The sequence below is a fragment of the Giraffa tippelskirchi genome, chromosome 4 (assembly GCF_054371585.1).
Source record: "Giraffa tippelskirchi isolate mGirTip1 chromosome 4, T2T-mGirTip1v1.2.pri, whole genome shotgun sequence".
Taxonomy (NCBI): domain Eukaryota; kingdom Metazoa; phylum Chordata; class Mammalia; order Artiodactyla; family Giraffidae; genus Giraffa; species Giraffa tippelskirchi.
Genome location: NC_137278.1, coordinates 114,549,872 through 114,565,279, shown reverse-complemented (window position 1 = coordinate 114,565,279; position 15,408 = coordinate 114,549,872). Strand labels below are relative to the sequence as shown.

General features: G+C 35.5%; 1 protein-coding gene across 13 annotated transcripts in view; it reads right to left on the bottom strand.

Annotated features, from left to right (window-relative positions):
- Window positions 1-15,408, bottom strand: part of METTL25 (methyltransferase like 25) — a 316,231-nt gene that overhangs the window by 206,919 nt on the left and 93,904 nt on the right. For 10 of the 13 annotated variants that reach the window (XR_014083323.1, XR_014083325.1, XR_014083322.1 and 7 more), the window contains exons 9-11: window positions 12,411-12,504; window positions 1,680-1,754; window positions 1,040-1,111 (exon numbers count right to left, since the gene is read on the bottom strand). Coding sequence is in view for 6 of the 13 variants with exons in the window: in XM_081594863.1 (XP_081450989.1) it covers window positions 1,040-1,111; window positions 1,680-1,754; window positions 12,411-12,504 (241 nt within the window). In the remaining 7 variants the exon portion in view is untranslated. Of the gene's footprint in view, window positions 1-1,039; window positions 1,112-1,679; window positions 1,755-12,406; window positions 12,505-15,408 lie in introns of all 13 variants that reach the window. The other 3 variants (XR_014083327.1, XM_081594867.1, XM_081594866.1) reach the window with 1 other exon arrangement.

Here is a 15,408-nt window from a genome sequence, read left to right as displayed (position 1 = left end):
GCTGAAAGGTGAGATTATAGTTACTTTCAACTTTCCTTTTGATATTCTTCACTTAAAATTTTCTAACATTAAGTATGTATTACTTTTATAACAGTAATATTATTGAAAATATTATCAAATGAACAACTGCAGGATTTCTATCACTTCTTACCAGTTAAATTTGGTACATACTGTTATGCCTACCTATTTTATTTAGGTCACTGGAAATTGTTTTGAAAAGGAAAACGATGAGTACCTAGTAAAATAAGCCTGATTCTGTGAACTACCAAGGTGAAAAGCAAAAGTTTCCAGTATTTTGCGTGAGTTAGGAGCTTAGCAAAGTATATAAGTATCTAAATATTTAAAAACTGCCTTTCTCCATAAAAATATAATTGATTAAAAACCACTTGTTCCAAGTAGCTTGCTGAAAAGAAGTAAAGCTCTTCATATGATAAAAGAAACATTAAATTAAAGAGCTTATAGTGAAAACATAAGGCTGAATCTACAAATGGGATTAAACAGCTCAAAAACATAATTTTGACTATAGCTTAGACTAGAATCTGAAAAACACATTTTCCCCAAAGATAAACCAAAAAATCATTTTTCTAGTCATTCAACATAGATAAAACAAGTAAGACTGAGAAAACAGAAGCAATGATTAGAAAGAAATTTCTAGACTGCAGAGTACATATGTCTCCAAATTCAAAAATGAATTAAAAGCTCATTCTTACAAAGTAAAACATATAAATGATATCCTTTATGTTGATATCCTAACTATACAGTATGTCACATATGATGGTTTGTGTGCACTGTCTACTGTATAGTAATTACCATACAATTAAAAGAATGTACACTTTATTATAGCACCTTTTTGGGAAACATCTGTTGTACATATGCTTTTGTTTCAAAAGAGATGGAAAGAATATTTAAACTTGGAAAATATAAGGAGAAAAATTATCTTACTAGTTATGTGAAAGAAAGTTGTTGTAGTTATAAGCAGATCGATATTACGGGATTTAATGAAGATACTTGTTATGCATTTAAAATTAACAAAATTTACCTGCTCTTTCAGGTAGCAAAGTCGATCCAGAAGAATCAAGGTCTCTATGCAAGGAGCTAGAACAACTTTCAACTAAAAGAAAGAATAAGATAGCACAGTGGTACTTTAAAACAAACAAAAACAGTAACTTAACACTCACATTTAAGAAAATATACCTACAGAGACTTGCATAAGGTCAAATCTCCAATATCCATTGTACATCTTCAGAAAATAAATACTTTCGAGATCAAAAGTTTTTCTTTTAATAGTTAAAGGAAAAGAATATCCTTTGAGTGACTTTGGGATGCAATCCAAAGGCAATCATACATATGTGATAGAAAGCTTTTAAAGGGGTACTAAGAATGAAATTCATTAAAAGGAATGCTTGTGAAATAATTGCATTGAGACCAATATGTGTTCAAAGAACTCTAAAACTTCTTTCCATGCATTTTTAATACACTTTAAGAGAAATCTGCCATGTGTTCTCTTTATTACAGTACTGACACCTAATATAGTTCTAAAATAGGAAATGATCCAAAACAGTTTTTCTACATTAAGAGAAAAACAACATAGATTGGTTGGCCCCATAAAAAAAATTTAATAGGATCCCACTCAAGTCTAGCAACATATTCACTTTAATATGTTTAATTCTGAAACTTACCATATTAAAAGCCTCCAGTTCATTCATTCTAGATTTATATTTCTTGTAGTAGTCCATTATAGTTTTTTCTGGCAGCTTCAAGATAAAACAACCACAATAATAAATTTAGTAACAGTTAAAAATATTTTTTTTCCTAATCAGATGTACTCTAAAGTAAAACAAACATAATAATTCAAAGAAATCTTAGGTGTCTGAAGAGCTCTAAGGATGTTCATGAAGCAAGTCAATTTAACTAAATTCTTTCATTTAAATCTGCATCAATATAGGTTATTCAGTATATCATAAGTAAAATCAACAATAAGATCCGATTAACTTTGATTTCAACAAGTAGTAATGAAATATTTACCTTCACTTGTTTCTATGTTTGGGTACACAGTAGGTAGGAGCTCAATAAATAGTTTTCAAATAAAATTAAAATTTAAACAATATATCTAAAAAAAAATATCATAGAGAATAATGAAAAGGCAAAAGGAATACAGTAAAGATATATTCACATTAAACATAATTTCTTCTAACAACACTTAACCAATCCATCAACAAGCACTGCTTTCTGTTTTTTCTCTAAAACATGACACCCATATACACTGAATCCTTGTGGTTAGTAGGCCACTTTGTAGATAATTTGTTAATACATATTCTGTTCTCACCAGTTGAGCTTTATGCCTACTGCATTAAGTGTATTTGTTCCTAAACTTTTTTATTACAGTTATATTATAATGACATTATATAAATATTAAAAAATCAATAAAATATAGATGCAAAAAGAAGTTTCTTTATATGTTGAATGCCTTTGTGAAAGGCTTGATAAAGGAAAGTCACCAGAAGAAATTGCTGTCAAATTCTGTATGATCAAGGGGTTTCCCAGGTGTCACTAGGGGTAAAGAACCTCCCTGCCAATGCAGGGGTCATAAGACAAGCAGGTTCGATCCCTGGGTTGGGAAGATCACCTGGAGGAGGGCATCACTACCCACTCCAGTATTCTTGCTTGGAGAATACCATGGGCGGAGGAGCCTGGTGAGTTATGGTCCATACGTTTGCAAAGAGTCGACTGAAGCCACTTAACATGTATGCATGCATCTGTGGTCAAGACAAATGACAGACTGAATAAAGAGAGTCTAAAACCTGAAAGGATTTGTATTCAGATCTCCTTACAAATGTATACATATTTTTTCAAAGACCCTATTCTTTTTTTATTACATGAAATTTCTTTTGAATTAAAAAAAAAATACAAAAGGGTAACTAACAGTGAAAAGTAAGGCTTTGTCTCATTCAATTTCTAGTGTGGCCTTCCAGAAAATATTAATATCTCCCCTTTGGGAGATTATGGTTTTCTCTCCAGCCCTTTTTTTGCTCATCTTCGAATTGAATGAGTACCTCCTGAATCAAATTTTTGCAGTACAGTATATTGGACTAAGTCTAGGCCTGCCTAACTTCAAGCCAGCAAAATTCACCTCAAAAAATTGTGAATGTGTTTGAATTACAGCCTTTAGTCTTTACTTCTGTGCTGTCCTGTGAGATTAGCAGTTAGAGAACTCAGAACTCACAACCTTTTTTTCAGTCCTGCCTCATTGGCACACTGCTTCCTATAAACATGGTTTTTCACTGTGATTCCTTGGGTTCTACAATATTCTCTGTGTCTCCTTTATGTCAAATTGAGAAGCATCACCCTGGTCATAAACTGGTTTTGTTTCACACTAGGAATTGTTGACTTTGCCCCTCAGGATATGCTACTTTAAAGTACTGTATTGTTGGTTGTGCTGGTGGTCTGCAATCCTAGGCAATTTCTCTTGACATCACTCTGTATCCCTCTTTACCTTCACTGAACTTCATAATACACATGGTTTGAGATTTAACAGGCTTTTTGATTTTGTCAAAAAGGAGTTTGTATTTCTGTTTCTCTTTCCATTTGTTGCTTTTGTGTGATTTTGAAGAGAAAAGATGTGACTATCATCTTTACTTTCCTATTAAAAAAAAAAATGGAGGTCTTTTGCCTTACTTTGAATAATCCAAAGCTGGATACTATAAACTATGCATTATAGATGTTTGATGGACAGAAGATAAGGTAGAAATCCAACTAGAGAAACTATATGCAAAGCTGTGTGGAAAAAACAAAATAAATGGCCTTATTCTTATACCAAACGTTTGGTGGATACAATTATATTAATGTTTCTAAGTGAAAAATTCAGTGTTTAAGATATGATTTCATGCTTTAATCAACTTTTCCAATAAAATGCTCAACTATCAGTCTCATAAGATTAGATCAGAGAATCTATGGAAATTTTATGAAGACACTATTTAGTTCTAGGATGAATCTGTAACATACATATATGCCTGGTCTCATTTTACTGATGACATTACTGTAGTTAAACCCAGTAAGAGCCAAGATAGGGCAAACATCCTAGAGATAAAGAAGGCATCATAATGGAGGAGGTGCTTGGTGTAGGCAAGAACATTCATGGAAACTTACAAGTTGAAGTGCACATTGAATGCCAGCTGGGAGCTTTGGTCATGTATTCCACTGCTCCTTGCTGCCCATCTCTGAGACTCCAGAAAAAGGGATTAATATTAGCTAAGCTGTGTAATGGGGCCCTAGCTCAGTGGTCTGTGGTTTAGGTTTAAGGAGATACCCAGTCCTAAAGAGAAATTAGGTGAGAGACAGTAAATGAGAGGTCACATCAAGGGGCTTTAGGTTTTTCCCCTTACTTTTCTTACAATTTTTTTTTTGGCATTTTAAACTCCAATAGTCCTGTTGGTTTTGACAGACTTGCCTAGTTTTTGATGACCTTGACATTACTCAGGAGCCCTAGTCAAGCATTTTGTATGATGTTCCATCACTGGGAACAGTTTTCCTCATAATTAGACTGGGGCTATATATTTTGAGAGGAAGACTACAGATGTAAAGTATCATATTCCTTACATCATATCCAGGGTATTTACTATCAGTATGATCTATCACTGTTGATATGGATCTTGAGTACTTGGCTGATATTGTTGTTATTCAGTTGCTACGTCATATCTGACTCTTTGTGACCCCATGACCTGCAGCAAGCGAGGCTTCCCTGTCCTTCACCATCTCCCAGAGTTTGCTCAAATTCATGTCCATTGAGTTGGTGATGCCATCCAACCATCTCATCCTCTGTTGCCCCCTTCTCCCCTTGCCTTGGCTGACTTGTCTCTTTTCCTACATTGTTTATTAAAATTGTCTTTTTTATAGATCTATAAATGGGCGCCCAGATAAGCAAAGGTGGACCATATTTCAGCTCCATAGGGAATGGACCAGATGAATGGATAAGAGATACACAATTTTCAGAGATCCTCCCCACACACTACCTGATCAGAAGACAGGTTAGTAACTGACCTTCTTTTCATCAGTAGATGGTAGGACTGAGGCTGCTGATAGACCCTTGGCTAGAACTCAAGGTGGGTGGATGTGGTACCACATTGAGAATGCAAAGGAAAACTTCAGTTAAAAGTGCTACTCCACTGAATACATGAATGATATGAAAATGAAAGTCTTACTGCTGACTGAGAAAGTTGCACTGGTCTGGATAGAAGATAAAACCAACCACAACATTCCCTTAAGCCAAAATCTAATCCAGAGCAAGGCCATAACTTTCTTCAATTCTATGAAGGTTGAGAGATGAGGAAGCTGGAGAAGAAAAGTCTGAAGCTAGCAGAGGCAGATTCATGAGGTTTAAGGAGAGAAGCCATCTCTACAACATAAAAGAGCAAGATGAAGCAACAAGTACTGATGCAGAAGCTATAGTAAGTAAGTTATCCAGAAGATCTAGCTAAGATAATTACACCAAACAACAGATTTTCAGTGTAAACGAAACATCCTTCTACTAGAAGAAGATGCCATCTAGCAATTTCATAGCTAAAGAGGAGAATTCAATGCCTGGCTTTAAAGCGTCAAAGGACAGGCTGAAATCTCTTGTTAGATAGGGGCTAATATAGCTGGGGACTTTGAAGCCAAACTCATCTACCATTTCCAAAATCCTAGGGTCCTCAAAAGTTATGCTAAATCTACTCTGCTTGTGCTCTGTAAATGGAACAACAGAGTCTGGATGTTAGCACATCTGTTTACAACATGGTTCACTGAATACTTTAAGACTATTGTTGAGATCTACTGCTCAGAAAAAAAAAAGATTCTTTTCAAAATATTATTACTCACTGACAAAGCACCTGGTCACTCAAGAGCTCTCATGGAGATGCACAACAAAACTGAAATGCTATTCTCATGGCTGCTAACACAACATCCATTCTGCAGCCCATAGATCAAGCAGTAATTTCGACTTTCAAGTCTTATTATTTAAGAAATACATTTTGTAAGGGTATAGCTGCCATAAATAGTGATTCATGTGATGGATCTGGGCAAAGTAAATTGAAAACATTCTGGAAAGTATTCACTATTCTAGATGTAAGAACATTCATGATTCATGGAAGCATGCCAAAATAACAACATTAACAGGAGCCTGGAGGAAGCTGATTCCAACTCTCATAGATGGTTTTGAGGCATTCAAACTTGAGTGGAGGAAGTAACTGCAGATGTGGTAGAAATAGCAAGAGAACAAGAATTAGAAGTGGAGCCTAAAGATGTGACTGAATTGCTGTACCCTCATGATAAAACTTTCACAGATGAGGAGTTGTTTCTTATGCATGAGCAAAGAAGTGCTTTCCTGAGATGGGATTTACTCCTGGTGAAGATGCTGTGATGATTGTTGAAATGACAACAAAGGATTTATAATATTACACAAATTTAGTTGATAAAGCAAAGTTTGAGATATTTGACTCCAATTTTGAAAGTTGTTCTGTGGGTAAAATGCTATCAAAAAGCACTGCATGCTTAGAGAAATCATTTGTGAAAGGAAGAGTCAGCCAACTTTACTGTTGTCTTATTTTAAGAAACTGCCACAGCCACCCCAACCTTCAGCAACCACCACCACCATCAGTCAGCAGCCATCAACACTGAGGCAAGACTCTGTACCAGGAGAAAGATTATGACTGGCTGAAGGCTCAGATAATGGCTAGGAGTTTTCAGCAATAAAATATTTTTGAGTAAGACATGTACATTGCTTTTTAAACACAATGCTATTGCATACATAACAGACTACAGTATGGTGTAAACATAACTTCTATATGCACTTGGAAACCAAAAACTTCATGTGACTTGGTTTATTGAAATATTCACTTTATGGCAGTGCTTTGGAACAGACCCCACAATCTGAGGTATCTCTGTGTTATTATGTGTGCGTGCTTAGTCGCTCAGTTGTGTCTGACTCTTTTTGACCCCATGGACTGTAGCCTGCCAGGCTCCTCTGTCCATGGAATTCTCCAGGAAAGAATACTAGAGTGGGTAGTCATTCCCTTCTCCAGGGGGTCTTCCAGACCCAGGGGTAGAACCCAGGCCTCCTGCATTGTAGGCAGATTCTTTACTGTCTGAGCCACCAGAGAAGCCCTGTGTTATTATAGTGGTTGCAAAAAGCAGCAGGAAATATTTATGGGAATAATGCACATGTCATCACCAAAGATGACAGGCTACCTATATATTTAAATTGTATCAGGGATTCACTGCTTCTTTAGGGTCAGAGGACCTCATTTACTGTAGATCATTTATAAGTAGTCAGTCCTCAGCATCCACAGATGTAGAACCCACAGATACAGAGGGCTGCCTGTACTCCACCATTTTATATAAGAGACTTGAGCACCCCTGGTATTTTGTTATCTGTGGCGGGTTCTGGAACCAATTCCCCAAGGATACTGAGGGACCACGGAATATCACTACATCAAAGTTTATGAGCTTCTTGTATTTGTAGTTGTCTTCCCACTTGTATTTAAACCACTTAGTCATTATGATTACTACTGATTAATCTCTGATCTAATGTCCCAAGGTAAGTTTATTTGGTCTCTCCACATTGCCTGGTCCTGTGGCTTCATCTCTCACCACTGCCTCCTCCACTTGCTTTATGCTTCAACTGTGCTGAGTCCAGAATCATGTTTCTTACATCTCTGTGGTTTTGTACAAGCTATGCTCCCCACCACACACACCTGAAATGAGTTCTTTGCTCACTACCTGCCCATCTTGTTTGCTTAATGCATTTTTACACATCCTTCAAGACCAAGCTAAGGCATCAATGTCCTCTGTAAAATCTTCACAGGCAGAGTGAGTCACTCCAGACATACATAGTTTACATATGTATCTACTACTGTAAGTTCTTCTATAATTACTTGTTTTATTTTCTCATGGGTCATGTCTTAATTATCTTTGTAGCTCCAGAGTTTCCACGGTTTTTGGAGATTCTTCAAAGTAAATATTTGCTGATGAATAACTAAATGATTGTGGTCTTAAAAGTTTTGCTTTTGCCAGCCTGTTCTGGATAAATATTTAAGGATAATTTTCTGAATTATCCTCTGTCAACTTTCACTAAGGTTCTAAATGTTTGGTGATTTTCAACTTAGTCCGTTCAACACCATGTATCCACCGCATTAAATCACCACTTTTATTGTCTATTTCATTCTCAATATCTGAGAGTAACATTATTTGAATATTCATTATATGTATATGGGCTTCCTTGGTAGCTCAGACAGTAAAGAGTCTGCCTGCAATGCAGGAGACCTGGGTTCGATTCCTGGGTTGGGAAGATTCCCCTGGAGAAGGAAATGGCAACTTGCCTAGAGAATTCCATGGACAGGGGAGCCTGGCAGGCTACAGTTGGAAAGAGGCTGCAAAGAGCTGGGCTCAACTGAGTGACTTTGACTTTCGCTTTTCTATTTGTACATAACACACACACAAAAGCTCTAGGACATAAGTTCCTTTTATTTTATTTTCTTATGGACAGATGATCCAGCTTATTCTTTCTTTAGCAAACAACAGTAGTTCTGTTGCTTTTAAAATCAGATGCTTTAAAAACTTATGGATTTGTGTGTACTCTCACACACTTGTGTGTGCATTACATGTATGTGGAAGGAGAAAGAGAGAAAAGCAATACAAAACAAGAAAAAAAAAAAAGGGCTGTGGACCTTGAAGATAATATGAAACCTTAAAGACAGTTTTGGAGGTTTTCTAAAATGTGGAGAGATACTAAAGTTTGGGACAGAAGACAAAATTTGAAACTACCAAACTTTTTAAGGTCAAGGTAAAGTTAATTACTAGGATTTTGTTATTTTAGACTTTTGTAAAGTTCTATAAAAATAATTGACAAAGAAATAATTATGCTTTACTAAATTACAAAGAATTTTATTATAAAATTTCATTCTAAGTCCACCTATTACAAACAGTATACTCGCTGATGCTCCACACCATTTATTGTAGGCTTGGCTTTACTGTGAAATCGAAATATTCTTCTTAAACAGAACTATATCTTCTGCAGGATTGAAACAATATCACCATTAAGTGGTTAAAGCTATATAAAATTGAAGATCAAGGAAGAGATCATTTTGATAAAAAGTCTTCAAAATATATGAACAGAATCACTGCTTTTCCCCTCTTCCACACGCTATGTTTCTTTGTATAAAGTGGCATTTTAAGATAATAGGGGTTTACAATGAGAATGCTAATGGAATCGTTAAAATGACAAATGCTTGAAGACAGCAGATCTCAACCAAGGGTGATTTTGCCTCCCAAGACATTTGTGCCGACGTCTGGAGATTTTTAAAAATATTTATTTTTGATTGCTACCATCAGGGTGCTATTGCTGACACCTAGTGGGTAGAGGCCAAGGATGTTAAACATCCTACAACACACAAGTTAGCTCACCACAACAAAGAGTTACCCAAATGTGCTGAGTTTGAGAAATCTTGCTCTAAGAGCAAATGTCCAATGCTGTGTGTCACAACTGACTACAGGACTTATGGATTAATATTTTCTGCTATGTGTGGGCGACTTACATATCCAGCACATGCTGTTCTAGTCTCCTTTGGAATGATGTTTTGTCTGGGAATATTCTTTGTCTTTCCACAAGTTTGCATGGTTTCTTGTGACTAAGAAATATCAGAGCATGCTAAGCGATTTTCTAGGCATTTTACCTAATTATGCAGTTTTGACTATGAAGAGATGTGCTTTGAGAGACCAGAGACACATCAACAGCAATCACCACATTTTCAATTATGTGTAAAATTTGTTAATAAATGATTAAAAATTTGGTTAAAGATCTTTTAAATAATTTGATATATCTAACATTTTAAATTTAAGTGATTTTGATAATTTTTAGAATTAGAATCTCACATGAAAATTAATGTCATTGTTAAAATAAAACTATTCATAAATATCTTTTTATCATGCCTATGGTCTAGACTTTCATTTTAGCACTGATACTTCATGATGTGAGAGAAAAACAATAGGATTTTGTATTAGATCACAAATGTAAGTTCAGTTTTAATAAGTATCCTGTTTCCAACTACTCAGGCCCGATAGGCACAATTCTCTTAATTTCTCTCCCTTCACAATTCAAACAAAAAATCCTCAAAACACATACTCGTCTATTTGCCTCCTCTCAGCCCACTACCTTTTAAACACCTTATTATATTCTATACCTTCTTCCCCTTCCAGCTTGGGCTTCTTATCCCTTTTCTTTTCCTCGCATATTTTATTCAACACATTTGTCTGTAAATGAGCTTAGACAGTTTTAAGAGAAAAGTCAGCAAGTCCTATTATTACCTTTTACTAACTAAGAAAGACAGTCATTTAAGACTGATTTTTTTAAGGTGATACTTATCTACATTAGTCTTTTTCCTTTTGCTTTTAATTGCACCTCTTAGCACAGTGGTGGCTGACAGTGGTTGTTCTGATGGAAGCGGAATCTGTGTGCAAGTTCCAGCTCTGCCCCTTGGACCAGAAAAAATGACTTGCCTTTCTTTGAGGCTCTCTTTCTAGATTGTTACATTGGGAATAATAAGTATAGGACATAAGAGTTTTAGTGAAGAGTAAATGAGATAATGTTGATGTTTATGGCATAATAACTAACTCATAGTAAGTCCTCAGTAAACGTGTGCTAGTCGCTCAGTCGTGTTTGACTCTTTGTGACCCTGTGGACTCAAGCCTGCTAGGCTCCTCTATCCATGGAATTCTCCAGGCAAGAATACTGGAGTGGGTTGCCACTGCCTTCTCCAGGGGATCTTCCCAACCCGGCAATCAAACCCGGGTCTCCTGCATTGCAGGCAGATTCTTTACTGTTTGAACCACAAGGGAAGCTTAGTAAATATTATCTATTAATAATATTTTAATCAGTAATATACTAAGAGACATTTACTATGGTTATTATTAAAGACAAACCTGGGAAGAAAAAGCTATCAGAAAAAATAAGTGACATTCTATCTGGATTTCTGGCAAAGGATAAAGCATTTTTGAGTAAAATAATATTTGTAAAAATTATGCTTATGTTTGTGTTTTTAATATTACTGTAAGAAGTGGAATTGAAGTATGAAATAAATATATGCACTAATTAAGATTAATGGAAGAAAGACCAGTCTGGTTAAAAATATATTTAAAAAACAGAAATAAAATAACTAGTATAACAGTGTTTATTCTTATTTATGCAAAACTAGAAGGATCTTCATTTTGGTGACAATAAAAATATTTATAGAAGTCACATCAATTACATTATTATAAGCAGTACATATACAAAAAGTAGAATAAAAGCTAGAATTATTTAGTTAAGTACTTGCTATGTACAAACATTGTATTCAGCGTCTTATGTATATTAATTCATTTAATTTTTCTTGAATCCTATAAATTTGAAATGCTTTTTAATAGCTATTTTATAGAGGACAAAAGTGACTAGTACTAGTCTAATCGTTTTAAGTAATAAACAACTGCAGAGTAAATGTATAATTGGTACAAAAAATAATAATATCCTTTAGCTTTAATATAACTTAACCATATCTGTATAATTTTTTTCCTTAAAAGAAATCCATTTCATTCCTTAACCACCTATTTCATTCTTGATTTCAATTTACAATCAATTCAAAATACCAAAGTGATCCAGGTTCAACTTAATATTTTATTTAATAACTCATCTGAATCATGTTACTTTTTTCTCAGTGTTAGAGTATTTATTACCACCAGTCCATCAGCTTACTTTTTTGTCTTCAATAATATGTTCTTAATTATTACCTTGGGGCTCCTATGATGTTATAACTTTCCAGGATTCTCTCATTCAAAGACTTTTTGAATTTAAGATTTTTAATTTTAATGAGTTATACAGTCTTTAAATGGGTACGATCCCTGGGTTGGGAAGATCCCTGGGTTGGGAAGATCCCTGGAGGAGGACATGACAACCCACTCCAGTATTCTTGCCTGGAGAATCCTCATGGACAGAGAAGCCTGGAGGGCTACTGTCCCTGGGGTCACAAAGAGTTGGACATGACTGAGCGACTAAGCACAGCACAGCCTTTAAAAGCGTGCAGTTTAAAATCAAAATCATCATCTTCTGCTTTACTTACAATTCTCATTTGTTCTGTTATCTTTAAGTCTATTTTGATTTGAGAACTGGCAGATTTTACCTGAATAAACCTAAAAGGGGAATTTCTCCAGAGGTGTACAACAGCAAACTATCCACATTGACAGGAAAGGTGAACTGGAATTAAGATAACTGAAGTTTGGTTTCAATATAATTTAGATGTTTTCCACAAATAAGAGAAAAGTAGAAGGCAAATAATTTTGTATTATCTCAATCCAGAACCCCACAGAAGTTCTTGTGTTTCTTATAAAACAGTGGGCAATAATATACTGACCTTGGACTCATCTAACCCAAGCTTCTTTAGAGACTTTCTGACATAATCCGGAAAGGAAGAGGATTTGGAATAAATTTTACCCACATGCCGGTCACTGCAAAACAAAATCGAATCACTCTTTAGTTTTTCTGATTTACATTATGATGATTTTAAATTCAATCATGAAATATTTTTAAATACCTTCTGTACATATGGCACAAGCTCCACATGTGATAAAAATGTAGCAATATTTTTGTGAACACCTAATTTACATATTATAAAAAATATTCAGGATCTGCTTTTGAGAATTCCTTTAACATACAACAGTAGAAGATAATATTATGAGAAAAAAGTTGTAAACCTAGTACAGATATTTTAAAAAGCCTCATTTTTAAAGGGTACTATAGGTCTTGCCAAAGGTTCCATTGTGCTACAAAGCACATTTTTACTTTACTGGCTCAGTGCATATTTCACGGCAACACCTGCTAATAGTGGTGATATCCAACAGCCATGCAAAGAGAACTTCCTAAATGCTAGCCATTGAGCAAGCACCATATACTGCTGAGTTGGGTCTGACTTAATTTCATTTGTGCCCTGAAGATTTTCATTATAGTTTAAAAACAAAATACAAGATGGTTGGAAATTCAAATAATGCAATGCTGGACTATCGTATCTCACAATTTTGGTTGCAATTTAGGTATAATGTAAAAATCAAGAGAAGACAAAACTTACCACTTATCAGTATCAAAAACAATGAATAAAAGCTCATTTACTCATATGTGTGTGCTAAGTCGCATCCAACTCCTTGTGACCCTATGGACTATAGCCTGCCAGGCTCCTCTGTCCGTGGGATTTTTCCAGGCAATAATACTGGAGTGGGTTGCCATTTCCTCCTCCAGGGAATCTTCCCAACCCAGGGATTGAACCCATCTCTCCTGCACTGCAGGCAGATTTTTTACTTCTGAGTCACTGACTCTTGGCAGTATAAATATTAATCACTATGTTCCAGTTAGACATGAAGCTCCATCAATTCTTTCAGTGAAATATATCTCAAATATATAACTTCAGCTCCATTTCTAGATGGCTACTTCAATTCCACTTATTATTACCTTCGGCTCTAGTTATTACAGCTACTTCCTAAATAAAGCTGATGTTGGTCCCTTCATTCCTGCCTACATTGTTGTGCTATTTTCTTAGAAGAGTATTTTCATTTACCACTTCCCTGCTCAAAAACTGCTTTGACAACTCCTGCAGCTGAATTCCAGAAAAATAAACGACCCAATCAAAAAACGGGCAAAAGAACTAAACAGACATTTCTCGAAAGAAGACATACAGATGGCTAACAAACACATGAAAAGATGCTCAACATCACTCATTATTAGAGAAATGCAAATCAAAACCACAATGAGGTACCATTTCACACCAGTCAGAATGGCTGCTATCCAAAAGTCGACAAGCAATAAATGCTGGAGAGGGTGTGGAGAAAACGGAACCCTCTTACACTGTTAGTGGGAATGCAAACTAGTACAGCCACTATGGAGAACAGTGTGGAGATTCCTTAAAAAACTGGGAATAGAACTGCCATATGACCCAGCAATCCCACTGCTGGGCATACACACCGAGGAAACCAGAATTGAAAGAGACACGTGTACCCCAATGTTCATCGCAGCACTGTTTACAATAGCCAGGACATGGAAGCAACCTAGATGTTCATCAGCAGACGAATGGATAAGGAAGCTGTGGTACATATACACAATGGAATATTACTCAGCCATTAAAAAAATACATGTGAATCGGTTCTATTGAGATGGATGAAACTGGAGCCCATTATACACAGTGAAGTAAGCCAGAAAGAAAAACACCAATACAGTATACTAATGCATATATATGGAATTTGAAAGATGGTAATGACAACCCTATATGCGAGACAGAATAAGAGACACAGATGCATAGAACAGTCTTATGGACTCTGAGGGAGAAGGTGAGGGTGGGACGTTCTGGGAGAATAGCATTGAAACATGTATATTATCATATGTGAAACAGAACACCATTCCATGTTCGATGCATGAGACAAATGCTCAGGGCTGGGGCAATGGGATGACCCAGAGGGATGGGATGGGGAGGGAGGTGGGAGGGGGGTCCAGGAAGGGGAACACATGTAAACCCATGGCTGATTCATGTCAATGTATGGCAAAAACTACTACAATATTGTAATTAGCCCCCAACTAAAATAAATAAATTTATTAAAAAAAAAAAAACACAACAACACTGCTTTGAAATACTAGTTATGTGAATAGGTATTGGTTCCAGGAAGCAGAAATTATATTTTTTGTTACTTTTTGTGTAACACTCAGATCTTATGCATATTAATATATAACAGACATCATATAATAGATACGAGTATGTATCATAGTATATTGAATTGATTAACTGTGTAGCCAGAAAAATAAGTCAATATTAACTTCCTGCTTCTCATCTTAAAAAGGTTTTTAAACTTTGGTTATTTTTAATTCAAAAGGGCAAACAATTCTTTCCCATGAGATAGTGATTTTGGTTCTTATTTTATAGGATCCATTACTGCCTAATGGAGAAGCTTAAAAGAGAAAGCAGAGCATAGTACGTAAGAGTGTGGCTTAGTCTGACTCTATCACCTACATGTTTATAAAAGTGTGATATTAATAGTACCTATTTTGTAAACTTACTGTGAGTATTAAATTAGGGAATACATGTAAGATCCTCAGAACTGTGCCACGATGTGAGCTCTTTTTGTTGCTGTCATGAATGTTGTTTTTGTCATAATTGGAAGCATTGTTTGAGCTCTTCTTTGATTTCAAATGATAAAGAGCAAGGGTAAGATGCTTACAGGTAAGTGCTAACCATTGTAAGCTGAAGAGAGAATGTATTATAGTGTAAGTGTAGGTACTGATTTGTTTCCTGGGTTTTATGTTCCAGATTGCTTTCAAAATAAGAGAAACACTTAAAATTTCAATTTGTCCTCATCAAATGTAGGTATTGATTT